Source organism: Notothenia coriiceps, unplaced genomic scaffold, assembly GCF_000735185.1.
Source record: "Notothenia coriiceps isolate Sejong01 unplaced genomic scaffold, NC01 NC01_scaffold00036512, whole genome shotgun sequence".
Taxonomy (NCBI): Eukaryota; Metazoa; Chordata; class Actinopteri; order Perciformes; family Nototheniidae; genus Notothenia; species Notothenia coriiceps.
In genome coordinates this window covers 47525-68097 of record NW_011369213.1, presented here as the reverse complement: position 1 = coordinate 68097, position 20573 = coordinate 47525, and the positions used below count along the sequence as shown (strand labels likewise).

At 41.6% G+C, this 20573-nt stretch overlaps 3 protein-coding genes across 3 annotated transcripts in view; 1 reads left to right on the top strand and 2 right to left on the bottom strand.

Annotated features, from left to right (window-relative positions):
- The first annotated feature begins 479 nt into the window (after positions 1–479).
- Positions 480–3469, top strand: pou3f2a (POU class 3 homeobox 2a). Its single transcript, XM_010792591.1, has one exon. The coding sequence runs from the start codon at positions 554–556 to the stop codon at positions 1733–1735; it is 1182 nt and encodes a 393-aa protein (XP_010790893.1). The 5' UTR covers positions 480–553; the 3' UTR covers positions 1736–3469.
- A 2595-nt stretch (positions 3470–6064) lies between these two features.
- Positions 6065–15610, bottom strand: faxca (failed axon connections homolog, metaxin like GST domain containing a). The gene is made up of 6 exons (XM_010792590.1): positions 15166–15610; positions 12423–12558; positions 11931–12127; positions 11225–11442; positions 10048–10164; positions 6065–9537 (listed from the first exon to the last, which is right to left on the bottom strand). Exons 1-6 carry the CDS (start codon positions 15423–15425, stop codon positions 9245–9247), a joined length of 1221 nt encoding a protein of 406 aa, XP_010790892.1. The 5' UTR covers positions 15426–15610; the 3' UTR covers positions 6065–9244.
- Positions 15611–16572: 962 nt separating this feature from the next.
- ccnc (cyclin C) overlaps positions 16573–20573 on the bottom strand; it is an 8885-nt gene continuing 4884 nt past the window's right edge. The window contains exons 9-12 of the mRNA XM_010792589.1: positions 19736–19803; positions 19550–19629; positions 18783–18901; positions 16573–18406 (exon numbers count right to left, since the gene is read on the bottom strand). Of these exons, the coding sequence (XP_010790891.1) occupies positions 18352–18406; positions 18783–18901; positions 19550–19629; positions 19736–19803 (322 nt within the window). The 3' untranslated portion in view covers positions 16573–18351. The remainder of the gene's footprint in view (positions 18407–18782; positions 18902–19549; positions 19630–19735; positions 19804–20573) is intronic.

Sequence of the window (20573 nt, the reverse complement as noted above, 5' to 3'; positions counted from 1 at the left end):
CTTCCAATATCACATATTCTACTTCAGAAGCATGAACAAGTATTTGGATTTTGAAGTTTGTTTTGTTTGGCAAACAAATGTGGTCAATATCAATAAATGTGCACATTCTGAATTTTCTGAGCAACTTTTACTCACCGATTAAACCAATAAACATGACCCACTGACCCAGATCAATGTTGTAAAAGTACTTTTAAAATAAACTATTTTTTCTGAGCTTGTTTAGTCTTCTCTGTGTTTACACCCGATGTCTCCCTCCACTTTGTACTCATGCATGCTGCAGGACTGCTAGTATTGTTGGGCAGAGTGATTGGGGTTTCTGTACAATCTCCCGTGACCAATGAGCGGGGTGCTGTCAGGGGTAACCACATCTGTCAACCCTTCTTGGCCAATAAAGAGCGGAGCGAGGCGGACCACAGGTGCGCGCCTCTGCGTCCCCTTGGCACAGCGCCCGGGAGATGCTGGAGAGAGACGCCGAGCTGCCCCGTGGCGCAAAAGAGTTACTGTCAAAGGCAGCCTCCTTTTAACTCCAGCTATCACTCTGGCTCCGATAGTTATGGCGACTGCAACATCCAACCACTACAGCGTCCTCACCACCCCCAGCAGCGCGCAGCCGCCGCACTCGGAGTCCGGGAGCATGCAGCAGGCGGCAGCGTACAGGGACGCGCACACCCTGCTCCAGAGCGACTATAGCACGTTACCGGGCGGTGGACATCCGCTCAGCCACGCGCACCAGTGGATCGCGGCGCTGTCTCACGGTGACAGCGGGACGCCCTGGCCATCGAGTCCCCTCGGAGAGCAGGACGTGAAGCCCGTGCTGCACGACAGTGACCGAGAGGAGCTGCAGAACTCCAGCAGTCTGCAGCAGCAGCAGCAGCAGCAGCAGCAGCAGCAGCAGCAACAGCGACACCCTCACCTCGCGCACCAGCAGGCGCATCACGACGCCAGAGCATGGCGAACCAGCACAGCCACCACGCACATCCCCGGTATGGCGACATCTGAGGGCCAGAGCCTGGTTTACTCCCAGTCCGGATTCGGGCTGATGCCAGGGGGAGAGCAAGGGGGGATGCACCACCACCCCCTGCGGGACGAGGACCACCACAGCCACAGCCCGCACCTCAGCGATCACGGAGGCGGCCCCGGGGCCCACCAGCAGTCTCTCTCACACCATCACGGGGGCCATCAGGATCACTCAGACGAGGACACGCCGACCTCCGACGAGTTAGAGCAGTTTGCCAAGCAGTTCAAGCAGCGACGCATCAAGCTGGGCTTCACCCAGGCGGACGTGGGGCTGGCTCTCGGGACGCTGTATGGAAACGTCTTTTCTCAGACCACCATTTGCAGGTTCGAGGCGCTTCAGCTCAGCTTCAAAAACATGTGTAAACTCAAGCCCTTGTTGAACAAGTGGCTGGAGGAGGCGGACTCCACATCGGGGAGCCCCACGAGCCTGGATAAAATCGCAGCACAAGGACGGAAAAGGAAAAAGAGGACCTCCATCGAGGTGGGCGTCAAAGGGGCTTTAGAGAGCCATTTTCTCAAAAGTCCAAAACCAGGAGGAGTGGAGATCACCTCCCTGGCGGAGAGCCTGCAGCTGGAGAAGGAGGTGGTGAGGGTTTGGTTTTGTAACAGACGACAGAAGGAGAAGAGGATGACACCCGCTGGGGGACAGATACCAGGAGGAGAGGACATGTACGGGGACAGCCCTCCTCATCACGGAGGACAAACTCCTGTGCAGTGACCCCCAGACTATACTGTGAGCAAAACAGGGACCCCTTAAGGAGGAATAATGCCTCCTTATTTGTTTGATTCTCTGTGCTGGACAACTCCAAGCTGGACCTCAGCCAGTTTAAATGTTGGACCCACGGACACACACAGTGGGGATATACAGTGGCACTCCAGCACTAAGAATGCGCAGAGCAGAGAGCTGTGTGGAGAGGGTTCATGCCGCGGAACTGCCGAGCATACTGGGATATGCGGCTGGTGTGTGCTAACCAAAAAAAATATGAAGAAAAACAGCGACATTGAAATGCTTTTCTAAACCTTAAACCGAGGCGCCAATGTTTCCTTATGTAATGTGTCATTAAAGAAAGGCAGAGTGGTAAGTGGACACGAGGTGTCCGCGGGGGAACATTTAGAAACAAGCTCCGGGCTCGATGATAAGTCGCAGTCAGTGTGGGTAAATAAACGCCATCTTTCCATCATAACAAAAGCAACAGGGGTTCTTCCCAGCTCGTGGCTATAGAGGGCTGAAATGGCAGACACCTGCTGTAGCCTACAATGTTTAAAAAATCAAGCCAATACCAGCCAACTGCTATTATTATTATTATTATTATTATTATTATTATTATTATACAATTCTCATTATGCATACACTTAATGTGATGCATTGATTGTAGTGTCAGCTGCACAATAATAATGTATTCTAATTGAATGTCCTTCCTTGAAAATGTCTTGCTTTTGGATAATAATTATAATATTAATAATAATAATAATAATAATAATAACAACAATAATTTGACCATACAGACTGGGCATTGGTTCACTTTAATGCTTTTCGTTCTGTGCAGACATCTCTGTGCGCCTGTTTACAGTGTGTTTTTGATGTTTGTTATTTCCGTACTTTTCCAAAATGCTGTGAAGAGAAAGACCGAGACTGTCCGGCTGGAACACTCAAAGCAATCCAGCCCATTTTTGCCTTCCTTTTACAAAGAAGAACAAAACTGAATATATATAAACTGGTACCAGCTCTAGCCGCAGTGGCTAAACTACTACTGTGGGACTCATTCATCCAGACTATGTGTGGGATGTATTTCCTTTTTTTTGTATGGCTTCGTTCGTTCGTTTGAATGTTTGTTTGTTTGCTCAGTTTTTCTCTGTCAGTCTGTGCCAAAGCACAAACACAGACACGTGTTCTTGTGCCACTTAAACCCTGTGATTAATAACCTGGTCTGGTTATTGAGGGATGAACTCTCTCACTGAAATCTAAAGAAAATACAGAAACTCAAATCCAGCTGAAGGATGCAGATGAGTTAGAAGAAAATGTTGTTATGATAATAACCAATAATGTGATTTTTTCACTTTTTACATGAGACGTTTTGCATTTGAGAAACTTTCAGATAAGGCCCAGTTTAAAATGTCAGAATCCCTTTTTTAATTACGTCATCGTCAAATATTTAAAATGAAGCGTTTTAGGTTTTTTAGTGATACGCTGTCCATTTTGCTTATTAAAGTGTACACATAAAAAAATCGCCTTTATTTAATTCCTAATATTTATGTTATGTATAAACACTTATTATAATTTAGACAAAATCACAGGAAATCCTTCAGCTGAATTTGAGTTTCTGAGGTGAAAAAAAGAAAAACCAAAACAAAATATCATCGACCTGAAATCTGTGATCTAACGAAGAGGAAAAATAAATCAACGATTGCACAATTTCTATATGCTTTTTTGTCATTAAATCGTATTTGTTTTATATAACACTGCAGTCTTTGCACGTTTATTGAGCCTGAAGAAAAGTCGCAACTCTCTCCTGAAGATAAGCTTTTCCTTTTAAATGATTGCTTCCTTGCACGCTCGCCATTCTAATTATGGATTTTATCAATCCGGCTCGGCTGCTTTAAAATGGTCCTTCAGCTGTTTCGGTTAAGTGTTTGTACCGCTGATCTGCACTGATACTGTTGTGAGGAGAGAGATCCGGGAAGATGCTCACACAGACAGTCAATAGGCTGAAATGGAAACAAACCGCAGCGTTAATTAATATTCTCATCAGGATAAATGTGGCAACTAATTGAGGATTGTCACGAGGCGACATGTATAACATCAAAACAATAAACGCTTTCGTGTTTGCACACGGGCCTGCAGAAGGTTTACACAACAAGAAGGCCTAACTACAGGTGTAGAGCAGAGGCTGATGCATTATAAACTATAGGCCTATTTGTTTGTGTGTGTGTGTGTGTGTGTGTGTGTGTGTGTGTGTGTGTGTGTGTGTGTGTGTGTGTGTGTGTGTGTGCGTGTGTGTGTGTGTGTGTGTGTGTGTGTGTGTGTGTGTGTGTGTGTGTGTGTGTGTGTGAGCGCGTGTGTGTGTTTGTTTGTGTGTGCGTGTAATCTGGCCTGCTACCTTTCCTTTACATCATAAAATAATTAAGAACAACTACAATTTCGATGTTCCAGAATATAATTTGAATACTTCTAGAAAATCTTAAATACACATATAACATTTAAATATTGAGTGGAAGTTAAAATTGTTTTTCAATTAGAGAGCCAAGAAGCTTGTGATTCAGTGTACATTTAAAAAGAGTATTATTGAGTCTCATTATTGTGTCAGACATTTTTACTATTTTATTCAGTATAGGAACTATGTTAGAAAATGGGTTTCATATTCTTTCTTATGGTTGCTTTTACCCATGTCTAATATTTGTTACATGTTTGGGCTGATCAGTGGCCAGATCAGAATCGGTCTTCTGGCGCCTCCTAGTGGCTGCTGGAGGTTAAAAGCAGGCATGAGTTCCTGCTTCACCCTCAGTGAATGTTTTATTTCCATGTGACAATGCTCCTTTCTAAATGATACCTTACAACCAGGACAAAGCTATTTTATGAAATAATATTTGTATTTTACTCTGCAATTTAGGTTGTTCATCAAACCAGTGGACACCTTCCAGTATGATTTCAGCATTCGATCTATTACAGTTCTTTATTACTCCACCATATACATGTTTTAATGAAATGTGAAGGGTTATGAAAGTTATTACAATTCACATGTCGGAAGATGAAATGCTTTAGTTAACAAATCTGTAATTAGATAATAAATAGAAGCGTACTCAGTAACAATTAAAGGTAAAATGGAGACAAAGTAAAAACATTTTTGTATTTATCTTTAGCAGAGAATACAAATGTAAGTCTTAATAAAGAAAACTAATAAATATATAATTGGATTATCTATTTTGGCCCTATATTATCGATGAACAAATACAAATGCATGAATGTTCATCCCTTGCTGCAGCTAGTAAATTGGAGTCAATATTTTTTAATGAATATTTTGCAAATGCAGCTGTCGATTTACATTGTGTTTTAATAAGCTGGATCTGTAAAGTAACTCAAAACACAAGCCATCAAATATAAAAGTAGCAGTTTACAGAAATAAGATAGTCAGTAAAGGAGACGAACTCTTAGTCAATTATTAGGCTATTTTTCAAAAAATCTGATCAAAGATGTGCATAAGAAAACATTTTTAACATTTTAAACAAAAAGTATGAGTTTTTCTGGATTTGGATGTGTGTGTGTGTGTGTGTGTGTGTGTGTGTGTGTGTGTGTGTGTGTGTGTGTCTGCTAAAACAGGTCTAGAACCAGCTCTCTAGGGGACCGTGTTGCCTGGATTCGGTCCTATCAGGAGGCGACCATCTGCCCTGCTCCCGGCCCTCACGCTCATACAGGCATCCTCTGCATTATTCATATTTTTACACAGACAGACACACACACACACACACGTTCACTCCACCATGCCCCTCCACATCATGCACAGCCACGTGTCATACACACACACACACACACACACACACACACAGCTGCTACCTCTGAAACTGTACGCGTCTCCGACTCACCAGAGATGGGTTTTATACTCCGGTGTCATTGTCAGTCCTGAATTGTCTCCTCCGTCTTGTGTGCTAGGAGATCTCTCAGGGATTCTGCACAATGGCCACAGAAATGCACCCAGCCAAAGTCATCACATATCATTCTGGACTGTTTGTCCCTCTCCCTTTTCATGCCCTTTCCTCACCAGAACCCACGCTCCGTCTCCACAGCGGCACTTTCTCTTTCTCTGCCCCCCTTTTTCTCTCTCCATTTCTCCAGAGCTCCTGCACAAGCACAAAGAAAAGGGCAGAGAGCTAATCTTCAGCATTGTTGGGTGGGCTTTGTATTGTCATATGGTAGCAGGCACGGAGGGACAGGGATTATGAGACGGATATATGCCAGAACATACCCACCTCCAAGTGTTGATACAGAGATTTCTTTCTTTAGGTCCATATGGCTTTTAATGCACATTTCACCACAATAATGCAAAAACAAGGGTAAAATACCACAGCAATATTTAATGAAATATTATGAGTAATCCATTGTCATACAGCTTTTTATCTCTAGGTATGATACATTCATAAGAATCTTTTTTTTTAATAAGTACAGAGCGATTTCTTTTCATGTTCGCTTATTAATTAGAATTTCTGGCTCTCTTATTTACAGTTTGATGAGAATCCACAGGTGTTTCAAGCACACACAACACCACAAGACAATATGGCTTCTATAGTCTACAAGCAGAAATCTCGATGAGAGCGACTGACCTCTGACCTCTGAGGAACACAGACAGATGAAGTTGCCTACAGAGGAAAACCTGTGCAGACAGTTTCCTGTTGTGGATGACAAAAGGACATCAGCTGATCCGAGCTCTAGCAGTCAGTTGAGTTATTTTACCTCAAAATGTCACGTTTCTTTTCTTGTAAGGTTTCAACTTGACATGAAGCTCTTTCCACTCTGACAGTAACATTTGCAGCAGAATGAGGGACTTATATTCCAACACAATGACATAGATATTATGATATGAATATAACATTTACCACACATGACATCTCAAAACATGGACACGCATGCGATTACGGCAATGACCGGTGGCAACGTGAAAATGCAGTTGTTTCAGTGGAAGTCAGAGAATCGACAGTATTGCACTACAACACAAATCAATACACTTGATTGACTCGCCCAGAGAAGAGAAACACATGTAAACAGAAGAAGAAGAAAAAGTGCAAAATAATCAACAACATTTCAGTCGCTTAAGATCACAGCCACCATCGAAATCAATAAATATAAACAAGGAATACATAATGAAGTGATATGACATATAAAAACATAAGTCATATGCTGGCACTGATAAAAAAGTAAACTGCTGAAGGAGTCTGTTTTTGACTCAAGACGAGAGAAGGCAAGAGCATGCAGGCCAAGGGGTTTAAGACACAGAATGTCATCTTTCCTTTTATGTATATTGTTGTATTAAAATAAATCTGCAGTGCGAACAGATATAACCTTTACCATCGTCTTGCTTAAGGCTTTCATTTTGAAGCCGAAATGATTGATGTTTTTTTATATTGTTACACGGAGAACAACGAAGGGCTAAAGACTCAATGATGTCAGCCTACGGAAGCCGATTGCAGCCAAACTGTTTCATGTGTTAAAGTCAAGTGTGTTCTTATAACAAGATATTTTCATGTTATAATAAGAAGCTTTTCTTGTTATATAACTAGAAAAGTTTGAAATGATAACGTGATAAGATTGTTTGTCTTAATATCTTGGAAATATCTTGTTAAAACTGAATTAAAACTTGAAACTCTTTAATCTCTTAATTAGTTTAAACTATACTGCTACATATAAATGCTACTTATAATCAACTCATAAATGTAATTTTTGTCTGATGCCGACTGATGCTTTTGAAAATAAAATCGCAAAACATTATTAATAATAATAAAATTATTTAGGCAAATATTTAATTATTAAAAACGCTGAAAAACGCTTTAAATTGTAACTCCTTAATGTAAAGCTCCTTAATAAAAGAGTTGGAATTAAGCTTTGTTTTCAGCATATTTTTCAGTTGAATTAAACTCATCAGTGCCCTCTAGTGGAGAAAAACTATATTAAACCTATTTTGGCATATCTGTACTGCACCTTTTTGAGACACTTTATGCCAATACAAATACTGTAAATATCTGCATTAAGGCCTGGTCACACTGGCATATAAGACATTTCTATTAATTCATATTGCAAAGTAAAATTGACAACGTGAAACAATAAGGTGTGCTCGGGAGGAAATGCTTCGGCTGTGAAACCTCACCAATGTGCCGTCATTCACACACAGAGTGACTCACAAGCTGACACACTGCATACCCCACGCTTGCATCCATATTGACACACAAAATGTTGGTATGTGCATTTGCTGAGTGACAAACACACATAGAACCTGCGCCGAACCATCACACACCAAAAACAACTCGTATAACATTAACTTGCATCTGCTCTGTTATTGCTTCACATGTTTTCTGAGCAATCCATCATTCTGATTCAGAGAGTCTCCATAACAAAACCATAACTGCTAAAAAAAAAAAGTACTTTAACAGGATCAATTGGTTACATCCGAGGCACCGGAGAACATACTTCTAATTGAACGAATGAGCCAGCTAACACATGAAGACAACATCCTCAAAGTGTTTAAAGGGAGATTTTCATTGGCAAGTTCAAGCCATGCACTTCAATTCAAAAGATCTATTGCATCTATTTCTACATGATTGTTTAACTGGCTCTCAATGCTTGAATGGAGGTTCAAATGACCTTAAGCTACTCTTTATGACAATATATGTCGCCCATTACTCTTCTAACGCAGGGAAAAATGTTCCTTTTTGGCAAAAATAATTGTCTAAATAAGACAAACGATAAGTGCTAATGGCAGATTGCACTATTTAAATACGGGCAGCAGGCATTACTGTCATATCGCAGGTGTGTAGGCGGATACAGCACAGGAGGTCACAGGGCGGCTCACACTGATCCTGGACCAGCAGAGTGTATTCATGTAGACTACTACAAGACACTTTGAGTCGTTGTGTCCGACACAGAGAACACCTACAGTATTTACACCGTATGACAGAGGGGGTGACTCTATATATGCAGGCTATCTATACTATGTATACTCATATATATTATATCTAATAAATCTGCTCCGTTTATATATTTACACTGAATTGTATCCATTCACATGAATGTCTGTACAGTTAGTCGATGTCATATCAATACAAGGCGTTTAGGGTTCAGTTAGTCAAACACACACAAGGCTGGACGGTGCAAGTTGCTACGAGGGACGACGGAGGTGGGGGGTCAACACATGTTGTTGCCATTGAGACCTGACAACAAGTAGGAGTTGTCACGGCGGATGACCACGTGGAGGAGTTTCTCAGCAGGGCGTAATTTACTCCTGACTTTTGAATCCTGTTCTTCTTCTCTATCCTCCTACTCATACTTTCTTCTTCTCTTCCTTTGTTCTGATCCTTCCTCCACTCAACTCAACGTCCTCAAACTTCTCCACTGACACAGGAGACGCCAGCTCTCCTCCCCAGAGGCTTTCTGTTCAGAGGAAGTGGGGCATGTGTACAGGAGGGACGCAGCTCCCTCCCTGTGGTGTGAGCACTATCTAGTGTGTTTCTACACGTGGGTGTTTCGTCAACACTTGTCCATTTCAGAGCACTCCGTGTCCATGTCTGAGTCATACAGCGAGACACCTGTAGGGTCGCTGTCAGGAGACAAAGGGTCCTTTGGCGAGTGCGTTTGTGAAGTGTGCGTGTGTGTGTCGTCTTGGAAGGTGTCCGTGCGGGAGTACAGGCCCAGGTCGGCGAGTTTGGAGCTGCTTTCCTCGGAGGTGTCGCTGTAGCAGAAGTCCTCCAGGTCCACGAACCACTCGGGCCAGAATCGCCGGCGGATGCGCTCGCAGTACATGGCCAGGTTGATGAGCTCACCTGCAGGAGGACAGACAGCCGAGTGTCACAGTCAAAGTCAACTTTATTGTCAATCTTTCAGTTTGTGTGTGCAGACAGAGAGATCGAAATACCGTTTCCCACAATCCAGAGGAAATAAAAAATACAAATATATATAGAAAAAAAAATGTATAAAAAAAATATATACACAATCAACACACACATTTATACATATGCACACATTAAAGATATAAATAAAAGCACAACAATCAATATATACAAAATAAGAAGCTCTGAGTCATTTCATATTGAACAACAAAACACTACTACCTCCCTTTATGAGTCTATGTGCTAGGACTTTGACAGTTAAAGTCTATCTCCATTCAAAAATGTGTTTTTCAATGTGTAGACACAGTTACAAACGTACCTGATGTCTTAATTATGTTGACCTTAAAGCATTAACACTCGATCGAAAAATCGATTTATGAAGGGTGTTATGTTTTATACTTTCTTCATACTCTATGTTGTAGATTCCTATTTTGTTGAACTCACCTTTGATCAGATGCTCTGGGCGAGTTCCCGGTAGCGTCCACATAGCAGGGGCCAGGTGACTGAACACCGCAGCGTCTACTGTGGAAAGCTTGGAGCCCATAAGATACTTCTTATCACCTTAGTGAGCACACAGAGAAAAAGACATGTCAGGCACATTTCAAATCCATGTTTACTAGACGTTTTCATTCAAAATAAAAGGCACTTGTTCACATTCTTGTTGAGATCTACACATAAGGATTTATACCATTCTCATGTTAGTATGCTATGTATAAAACCAGAAGTTGGTTAGCTTAGCTTAGCATACATATTGAATACAGGGGAAAACAGTTAGCCTGACCCTTTCCATACATACATTTTTACAGAAAATGTTTACAGCTTTACATTTAGCTGAAAAGGAAAAAGGTCCCTTCTGGCCACACAGTAAAAGGTGTCATAGATCAATTGACACCTTAAGGGTTATAAAGCTTTAACTTTTGCAAGTATTTTAATGTAACAACACTTCCCACCAAAGCTCTACTACATGCTCTTGGATCTGTCTCTATTAAATCTCTTATTATAAACTGCCAAACCTTGTGTATTGATTATAGACTGCAATGCTACCATTTCACCACAGCAGGTCAGTGTTGTGCTGTTATTTGACAAGTACAAACATGATGCTACTGGTTATAGTTCTCATGGCACACATTGAGAAGCCATTGCAACGTTTCATTTAGCCAATAAAGCTGTTGATCCGCTTGCAGGGGAATTATATGGAGAGAGAGGAGACACAAATTGTTACTGAGTCTCACAATGACAAAGTGAGTGCCGTAAATCTCTTCAAATACAGAGTGTACTCACAAATGCTGGAGAAAAACGAATTGTGCTGCTCCTTAAGCTTTCACTTGGCCACTTATATTTTTGTATTCTCTTTTTTTCATTGAGATAGATATACCAATTTCCACAAAAGGTTTTGATTTCTCCTTTTAAAACATGAAAAAAAGCTAAAGAAAATATTCAGAAATATCAATAGAATTAAAATTAAGATTAAACTTTTCTCCAAAAGTCCCTTCACGTGGCTAAATGTACTGTATGTTACTGTCATTTTTAGGGTAACATCATCTTTATTCCCCCAGTCAATCATGAAAACCCCCACTGATCCATTATTTAGATTCTGATCTCAATACAAATATGAGCTCACCTAGTAAAGTGGCCAGGGTGCGCATGTCCTTCTCCATCAGGGCGTAGACCTCGTCCTCGGAGAAGCGTCCGATCCCGTGGCCGTACATCTCCCTCTTGACGATCCCCCCCGTCAGGTGACTCAGGATCCACTTGAGCAGGTCGCTCAGCGGGCCGCTCACTGACAGCATCTTCTGAGTCTCCTCCAGGTTGTCCACCCACTGGCAGTAAGCTATGGTCCTGCAACACAAACACACATGTGGTTCAGACATAGTGCCTTTGTTGTTACGAAATAAAAAGCCACAACATTTGAATGATTTCTGTATTGTTATTGCTTACATTTTTACATTTTGTAGAGTCTCAGAGCCTAATGGTTAACACTTATATTAATGATGTTTGTATGAAACCAAATATTAGCATAGTCTGGTTTTAAAAAAAAGGATTACTACAATTTGAAGCAGGGGCTTTAGACTGAAAGCTTGATATAATGAAATGCATTATTTTATGCTGTTATGTTATGGGTTTCAAAAGGGTCAGACTTTCTGTATTTTTGCTAAACAGTTTGTTATGGAAGCTAAGGTTGAACTTCCAAAAATCAAATGAAAAGCACAGGCGAAATGAATAGAAAATTCAAAAGCGAATAAACGGGCCAAGTGAGGTACAAGGATTGAAAGAAATGTTGATGATTAATATTCCACATTCCATATATAACTTGAGTGAACCCTCACCAGTAGAAATGCTCCTCCACCATCTTGGTGATGGCGCGGGACACAGCCTTCTCCTGCGGCGTCAGGCTCTTGTTGAGGCTCACGCCCAGCCGCTCCTCCAGGTAGTCGATGATGAACTCGGTCCCAAACACCTGCTCCTGGTTGTACTCGATCCACGGCATCTTTCCCTGTGGTGATAGCTTCCCATCAAAGTAGTTCTGCGAGAGAAAAGGGATTCAGGAGAGAAGACACAGAAAATAAAAACAGAGAATAGACGTGGTGATTAGCATTAGGTAAATACAATTTGAATTGAATAAAGAAAAGCATTTGTTTATCCCTTAAAGGAACCACAGTGACAGAAGCAACATAGACTCAGAGTTGGAAAATAGTGGATCACAGCAAAGGATTCATTCCTTTTCTCACTCTATAAACTCACACCATTAGAGAGTCACTTTAGGAGAATCAAAGACAAACAGGTGAAGTAGTATTTCAGATGGATAACCACAGCGGTACCTGGTAGGGCAGGTCCACCATGCGGAGGTAGGTCTCCATCTTAAGGCAGAAGGGGGACAGGGACGGGACGCCAGATTTGGGCCTGGAGAACTGGTGGAGTATGATGGCATCTTTAGAGTCCAGCTCTTCCTCCTTTCTGCGTGGAGGACAGAACAACAGAGCTGTAGATCATGCAGAAGAGGCTCGAAAACATTAACAAACAAAACATGTGTATGTGTTTGTACTTTGAGGAAACATTATTCTGTTTACAGTCAGATTAAGGTAACTTCAAAATAGGGACAAAAAAACACATCAATAAAAATACAAATTAGATGACAGGGTTAGGTTTTACGTTAGGTTTCTCCATTCTAGTGGTAATGGCTAGACCTGCAGGGTCTTATACTTTTCAATAATAAATAAATATAATAATCTGATAATTGTTGAGATTATTGGATTTATCATTTGAATGAAATAATGTCACAACATTTGGAAAAAAGTCTATTGAATTATTTTGCAGTTTAGGTGACATCTTGTAATGTCTAAACATATTCATTTGACTATTACAGAGAACTAACAGCCAGCACATTTTCACATTTAGAACCAGAATAGAGACTGTAAGCAGTGAAGCTGCTTCAAACATTACAACCGATAAATATCTTATCAACAGAATCATTTTGGGTGCAGTGATTTATCAGGAATTTGACTGATTACTTAAACTCTACTAAAGGCTAAAGCAAGGCTAGGCAGGCATGATCACACACCAGCCAACTACCCTGAGAATCTGTTAGGACATTTGCAACCCTTAAGTATAATATCAATTTAAGAAGGTCCTGCATTATATATGTATTCATTGCGTCTGTTATATTGGTGGTTACATGGTTTATTATTTCCCCATCATATGATCTAAAAATGCCACAAATTAAGTTTTAATCAGAACAGTCAAGTAACAGGTGGTACTGAAACTACTCTCACATATATCTATTAAGCCAGCAGCCAATTAGCTTAGCTTAGCATTATGACTGGAAAAAGGAAGAAATTGCTAACCTGGCTTTGTCTACCAGTCACTAAATCCATCATTCAGCACCTTTAATACATTAACGTGTTAATGTTAAATATATAAGTGGTACAGTTTACAGTATGTCACTTCAACCTTTCAAAACCCCAATGCACATGTGTGATTGTATAGGGGTCGGACCATTTCTTGGCCCGCGACTTCCTGTACCCTCTGGTGTAATGTCAAAGAGCCAGGCTAGCTGTTTCCCTGTTTCCATTGTTTATGCTAAGCTAACCTGTGTGGTCAAATAGTGTGCAGTGAATAAATCCAATTATCCGCAACCTCCCATGAGTGATTGTCAGCCCCTGGGCTGTATACACCGGCCAAGGGAGAAACTGCAGTGTCAAAACAATGCATCACACCCTCATGAAGGATTATGGTGCATCGACATGGATACTGTTGGGGGCTACTTCACGGACAAGGGCAGTGGGCCCTGCAAGTGGCAATTAATTCATGTGTGCACAATGCAGAATGAACGGGAGCTGTCCTGTGTGAAGCGCTGAAACCTAAAAACAAGCAGCCTCAGAGGAGAGGAGCTGTCTATTGCAGCATGGTGCTGAAATGCATACTCTCTTTAAAGGGGCTGCTTTTGGTGCAATAAAATGACGAGGGTCCCATACAATGAATCATAGCATAACAGTGAGGGACACAGCTTTAATTGTTAACGTCAGGCAGAACCAAAACAAGCGAGAAACATGACCCAAAAAGCTGGCCTGCCACCCTGTATGACCTCCATCAGAATGGGTTTTTAACTGCACCACAAACAGCCTCCGTATACAAATCGACCCAGAATAAATGGCAGCTATAGGTATACTGGTATAATGTATGTAGGGCCTTCACACCACAATGTCATCATTTACATTTTCACAACGAGGCTTCACATTGATCGTCAATGACATGTGTCTATTTTGTTATTGACTGTGTTTTGCTTGTTCGTTCGTCAACAACAGTGGGCCTGGACTGCATGTAATCCGAGCTCTTTTTTTTTTTTAAAGGACAGCATCCTAAAACCCTTATTCAAACAAATAATAAAGATAAATACATTCATATGGATCATTTGAAGGCACCATAATCTTGTCTGACCGGTGAATAACCTATGTATGGGGCTTAGGGTTTACTTTTACATATAACTGCAGTACTTTAGACTGAAACCATACACCGGAACGTGCGTATTGGGGGGGGGGGGGTCACAATAAAAATTACACAAGATGAACCTATGTCGCCTCGTCCTTGAGATACATTGAAAGTGACCCCCTGTCAGAGTCTATTATGTCAGTTCATGTTGCAAGGGAAGTGTTAGAAATAGGCCTACAGACTAACCTCTAATAAACAACATAGGAAATAAGCAATTGTCCTTTTGTAAATACTGCAAATAAACGCGAAATACAAAGGGTGACCTTTGCCGTATAGGTCGCTCGCCATTTGACCAATCCACAACGAAAAGCCAATACATAAAGATAATGTTTTAATGTGTGTGCTGGGAGATGGAGTTACGTTACATCACAATCCACCCACTCACGATTCCTTATTCTCCACTGACTCCGCTCGTTTACCCCGCCCACATTAAGTATTATCAAACCACAGAAATAATACAGCAGATCTGGGATATTTGGAGTGAAACACGAACAGAATAACATCAACACAGTCTGAATGTGGAGTGTGGGTTAAGGTGACCCCTCTGTCCCCCCTCTCTGGTTGTGTTGTCGGTACCTGATGGCCAGCAGTTCGTGCAGCAGATAGGCAGCGGCAGCCAGCAGAGCTCCTCCGGTCAAATAAAGCGTCTTTCGCCACCACGAGTCCGAGCCCAACGCTGACATGATCCCGCCGTAGTCCTGCAGAGGGTAGGCGATGATGTACCCATAAAACGAGAGCTGCTCATCGGAGCCCAGCAGGCCTGAAGAGAAGCTCTGGCTCTGGCCAAGATCAACCACACAAGATCGCGTCCAGGCAAACCCGACGCGCCAGTACATGCTCTCTGTCTCCGGCCACTTTCCGCCTCACTCTGGCAGCTCGGGGCTTCATCAGCGGGGGCTTCATTGGTGCAGGGGGGTGCAGGTGCAGGACGACTGGAAGAGGAACGGCCGACTGGACGCAAGCGGCCCGCCCGAAGCTTGTCCCCGCAGCGGGGTTGACATCCTCCGCAGCCCGCTCAGAGTCGGAGCTCGCTGGATGAAGCACTCCTTACAGAAAAGTGAACAAAGCTTCCGGTGGGGTCTTTCAAAAATAAATGTCCATCATGCGTTGCAACATTTGAGAATAACAACCTTCCCTGAAGTGTAAGTGGACTACTAATATTTAGCTACAAGGGCCAAAAATTACTGAGACCTCAAATAATAACTTATAGCCTAACACAACACAAGATAGGCATGGAAATGTAACTGAAAAGCATACAAACATATTAATACATAGCAAAGAAAGTAACTGATTTTGGGTTATCTATGAGCAAAGGCAGTTTATAATATCAAAAAATGTATACCCTATTCGAATAGCAAAAATACCCCCAATAGTAGCACATAGATTTGTCTAAGCGCTTCGAGATTTGTCTTGGAAGATGAGAAGCGCTATATAAATTAAATGTATTATTATTACGACATAACACCAATAAAGCTTCCCCAAATATTGAGGATTCATATCTCTGGGGGGATACACATTTTTTCCATTGGCTGTGGCACAAGTGTTACACATCTATTTAGTTTAAAATGTATTCACCCATAAGGCACTTATCATAATACACTATCCATTCATTGATGTGTCAAACTGTCTTCCATAAATAAGACCAACCAATGTATCTCTACAGTTTCGCATTTAGCTCCTAAATCTGTCAGATGATCGATCTTGTTTTAGTTTCTCTCTCCTATAGTAAAAACTAAAATATGATTTTATTTTGAAGGAAAAAGGCCCTGGCTTCCGGTAGAGTTGACGTTTTTCTCTTCACGCAGGTAACGTGACGTCACGAGGACAGGCTGTACCCTGGCTGTACCCCATGGTACAAACACCTAGAGGCGACAACAGTAAACACATCTTCTATGTTTTTCATTTAATGTTTTCTTAACCAACATGATACAATTTAAAATGTATTTTGTGCAGTATGCCCACTTTAACTCCCATTGCTCTGTTATTAAAAATATAGACTTTGTCTTGTCCAAACTGATCTGCAACATGTTGGGTGTTCTTTGTTTTTACCACTAGGGGTCCTACCACAGCCTCTGTGACATTGAAGTTAGGTAATGGGACTGAAGCTGAAGAGGGGTTTTGTAACATGCTGGAAGATTCCTCAAAGTCCAGCTTGAACAATAACATTGAACGGCTTTGTTTTGCACACCACACTTTTATTACCATAAAGGATCTTCAAACAAAGACTTTCAAGTAATACCATTTTGGGCACTGTTTTTACCAGAACTAATAAGATTATTTAGGTTTGGTGAAGCCCTTTACATTTTCACACTCATTCCCTCGTGAACAGTCATGTAACAGATGGAGCTGCTGAGGGGGAGGAAAATACCAGAGGGCAAAGCGGAGCTGAATCCAACTTTCCCCAGTGGCTTTTTGTCTCCTTCACTCAGTATGAGAAAATGGCGTTTAACAGGTTTTGGTACCCTTTCCGTTGTTATTCCAATGGTTACAAAATGAAGTGTACAGTAAGCTATTGAGGAAAGATTTGAAGATACACCCACACATTGCAAAAACATCCATCCCTCAAATGCATTTAACAGCGACAATGTGATTGTATGAAGGTTTCTTGAGTTACCAGCAGCTTTCATTTTGTAAGGCTTTCAAGCACCTTGTTCCGAGGACAGCCACACAAACTCCCGCTGTATTATAATCACAAAAATATAGACACCTACAGGTATATTCACACATCAGTTTCCACAATTATTGAAGAACTAGTTGGCAGATTTGAAAAAGAAAGACAAATCTAGAACGATTGCATCAAAACAAATCTCAGCAGTTAAAAAAAGAAAGAGCAATTCTTTGACGAATTACAAACAAAAGTTTTACAAAATAGAACTTTATGCACAACACATTATTTTACAGCTAAAGAAGAGTAAAAGAAAAATAATTACAATAAAATTAGATTTGTTGAAAAACAATATCATGACAGTGACAAAAAAGGGGCCACTTTTATATCAAGCACTAGCACAAAGCTAAACAAGCCCATGATTTCCATTTTATTCTCCTCAATGAAGCCAAAACCTAAGATGAAATAAATGAATAGAATTATAAAGGACATTTACAAAAGAGAAGGGGGAATGGGACGAAGGAGGTGGAGCTGTCGTGATTCAGAGAGTTTATTATAACCACTACCTGTCTTGGGCTTTTTACTGCTGTAGTTCATGATCAACTAGCAGAGACCTTACAGGGTAGCGGCATCCAATCAGATCGCAGTTACACAGGGGGATAACCAATCAGATCCACACAGGATTAAATCATTTTACAGAGAAGACAGCTAAAGTCCACACACACACACACACACAGCACTTTTGATCAAGTATTCTCAAATCCCACAGAGCTCCATGAGAGGACTCGCTCCTCGGGTCTGTTCAAGGATGTCAGGATCATCACAATGACATTAAACCAGCCCTCTCCCCCTCTCCTCCCCCCCTTACCTCCAAATGTTCCTCAGTTTTAATTCAAGTCAGGAGCAGAATACAAAGTCTCCTCGAGTCGAAACTGCTGTCCCAGATCGTCCGCTTGCTGGGGGCATTTCAGCTTCGTCTGCTCGCTCTATCCATTCACCCATTATGCTCAGAGAAGGGGAAACGCGAGCACGTGGCTCTCAGAGTTTGTTGCTCGAAGCACCACAACATCGCAAAGTTTGTGCCGCGCGACATTTTGAAAAAAAGATCCACCCCCTCACTACCGTCAACATTATGGATTCCAACCGACGTGATGACGCTAAGACTGGCTGTAGGAGTTGCTTTGGTTCCCATTTGAGCTCTGGTCACTCTCACTGTATAAGACATACGGAGAAAGGTTGGGAGGAAATGATTACATACAAGTCATTAAGATAAAGTACAACAAGAGCAAATGTGACAATGACAACACACAAATGCAACACCATTTGGGATCTTAACTTCTTCTATTATAACTTTATTGTAAAGCACAAAGCAACTTTTGAAACTTGTGTAAGGTGCTGTATAGGCAATGCTAATATAACTATTATAATTTGTCTAATTTGGCATATGCAATGTAGTTGTATAATGTTACTCTGACACCAGGTAAATGCAGCTTTATGTTTAAGCGTGGTAAAAAATATTTACTATACTTAATTTAATTTATAAAGCCAAATTTAAAAAATGTACTAGGACTATACGAGTCAGGCTTACCTGTTGGGGGGAGGTTTGGGCTTGGGCATCTTGTTTATCACCGCAGCTATCTCTTTCCTGTCGTCAAAGTTTTTCCACTGGTCATAAAGCTTCAGGATGACGCGGATGATCTCCAGGATCTTGACAGAAAACACACAAAGACAGAAGTCAGCTTGTGTGGGTCCATAAGTTCCTGTTAGTATTGTACAAGGATGTTTATTAAAACGGCTCCAGATTCCAGACCCGAGTTCAGAGTGGCAGTCAGGTTCAAATGGTTATATATAAATAGATAGAAGGTCATTTAGGAAGTATATGATAAGTCTATTCTCTGTCTATTTGAAATTCCTAAGCCCCTATGCAACTGTTTATTTGTGTGTGATTATTAGGCCACGGCACTTAAACGTGTTTGTAAACCGTCAGCAGGAAGCCAGACTGTGGCCAAAGTTGTAAAAATGACAGTGAAGACAAATGTGCCAACCTTTTACAAAAAATAAATGAAATTCTGCAACACGGACAAACTGATTTGATCCAACGTATAAACAAACCTGTGGCATACAAGTCACCTTGTTCTGTATGAATCAATAGAGATGATTAACTGGGAATAACAGATGAGTCACTTAGAAGTGAGAGGTTGCATCTTTTTCTGTTAAAGGGATGGTCTGACATTTCTTGATTCAGGGTGTTTATTCATCTTACCCAGTGACCGTTTTTAGAAGTGTCGTGGACAAATATTAGTACAGATCTTACAATATTTAAAAGGGAGTTTTTTTGACTGAAGGCATTCTTACTTTGTCCATGTCCACAGAGAGCTCTGCGAACCACTGCCTGGCGTCTTTCTGCTGCACCACACAGGCCACATGCAGACAGGCTGAGGGAGGAAGAGAGCCGGCCATGTTACATCTAATACACCTTACTTTAAGTCAGTCACTGCATTCAAAAGCTGCGATAAGGAAAAACATGAAGTTGAATCTCACCCAAGGCGATCATGAAGGGAGGGTAGAGCAGACACAGATCCGTCCTGTACGTGTCGTTCACTATTCGCCTGGTTCAGAGAGAGAGCAACAGACACTGAGTGAGCCTATCACACCAGCTACACCTGGGATTAAAGGTCCCCGTATGATACTGCTGACTCCCAGCAGCTTCTACTGAAGCCTTCCGAATAAATCGCCAGAGCGCCGACACCTCCTCATCACTCCACCGCTCCCATGTTTTTCTTTGTGTTGCCATAAGTTATTCTCTCTCCGTTGGTGCGCGGGGCTAATGCTAATAATGCTACAAATAGAATGGCGGCTTCACAAAACTTTTCAGAGTTTTACGGGGCGTGGTTTGCAATTCGCCCAGCCAATCAGAACTGGGGCACTTTTTCCCCCCAGGATAGTACCACCTCTCTAGCAGGCACTAAAAATGGGGGTAAAAGTTCCCGGCACTCAGTACTCTTTTTGGTGTGAACGCAACATAAGGGGTACTAACGGAACTAAAGGGGAAAAGTACTCCGGTGTGAACGCGGCTATTGTAGCATCCCATAATCCCCTCTGTTTCAAAAGTGCTGATTCTGTGTCTGTTACTTTAGATGAAAAATAAATCTATCTGCAAGATATTTGGTTTAAAAACCCACAATGGTGCTCTAGGAGGAGATTCAGGTGATAAGGTGGGGGGGGGGTTACCTTGGTTGGTCATTGGCTAATGGTTACACGAGACAAAAAAACGTTATGACATCATAAAGTGGCCAAAATCTGATTTTCAGACAGGTTTTTATATCAATTGATCAGGACAAAAAGAGAGAGAATCTTTTTTCCTGAAACTTTCAGAATC

Excerpts from the sequence above, each read along its gene's own strand:
- pou3f2a (XM_010792591.1), top strand. The coding sequence starts at position 554 with ATGGCGACTGCAACATCCAACCACTACAGCGTCCTCACCACCCCCAGC.
- faxca (XM_010792590.1), bottom strand. The coding sequence starts at position 15,425 with ATGTACTGGCGCGTCGGGTTTGCCTGGACGCGATCTTGTGTGGTTGAT. Across the intron at positions 12,559-15,165 it reads CACGAACTGCTGGCCATCAG|AAAGGAGGAAGAGCTGGACT; the intron begins GTACCGACAACA and ends TCCTCCACGCAG. Across the intron at positions 10,165-11,224 it reads CACCCTGGCCACTTTACTAG|GTGATAAGAAGTATCTTATG; the intron begins GTGAGCTCATAT and ends GTGCTCACTAAG.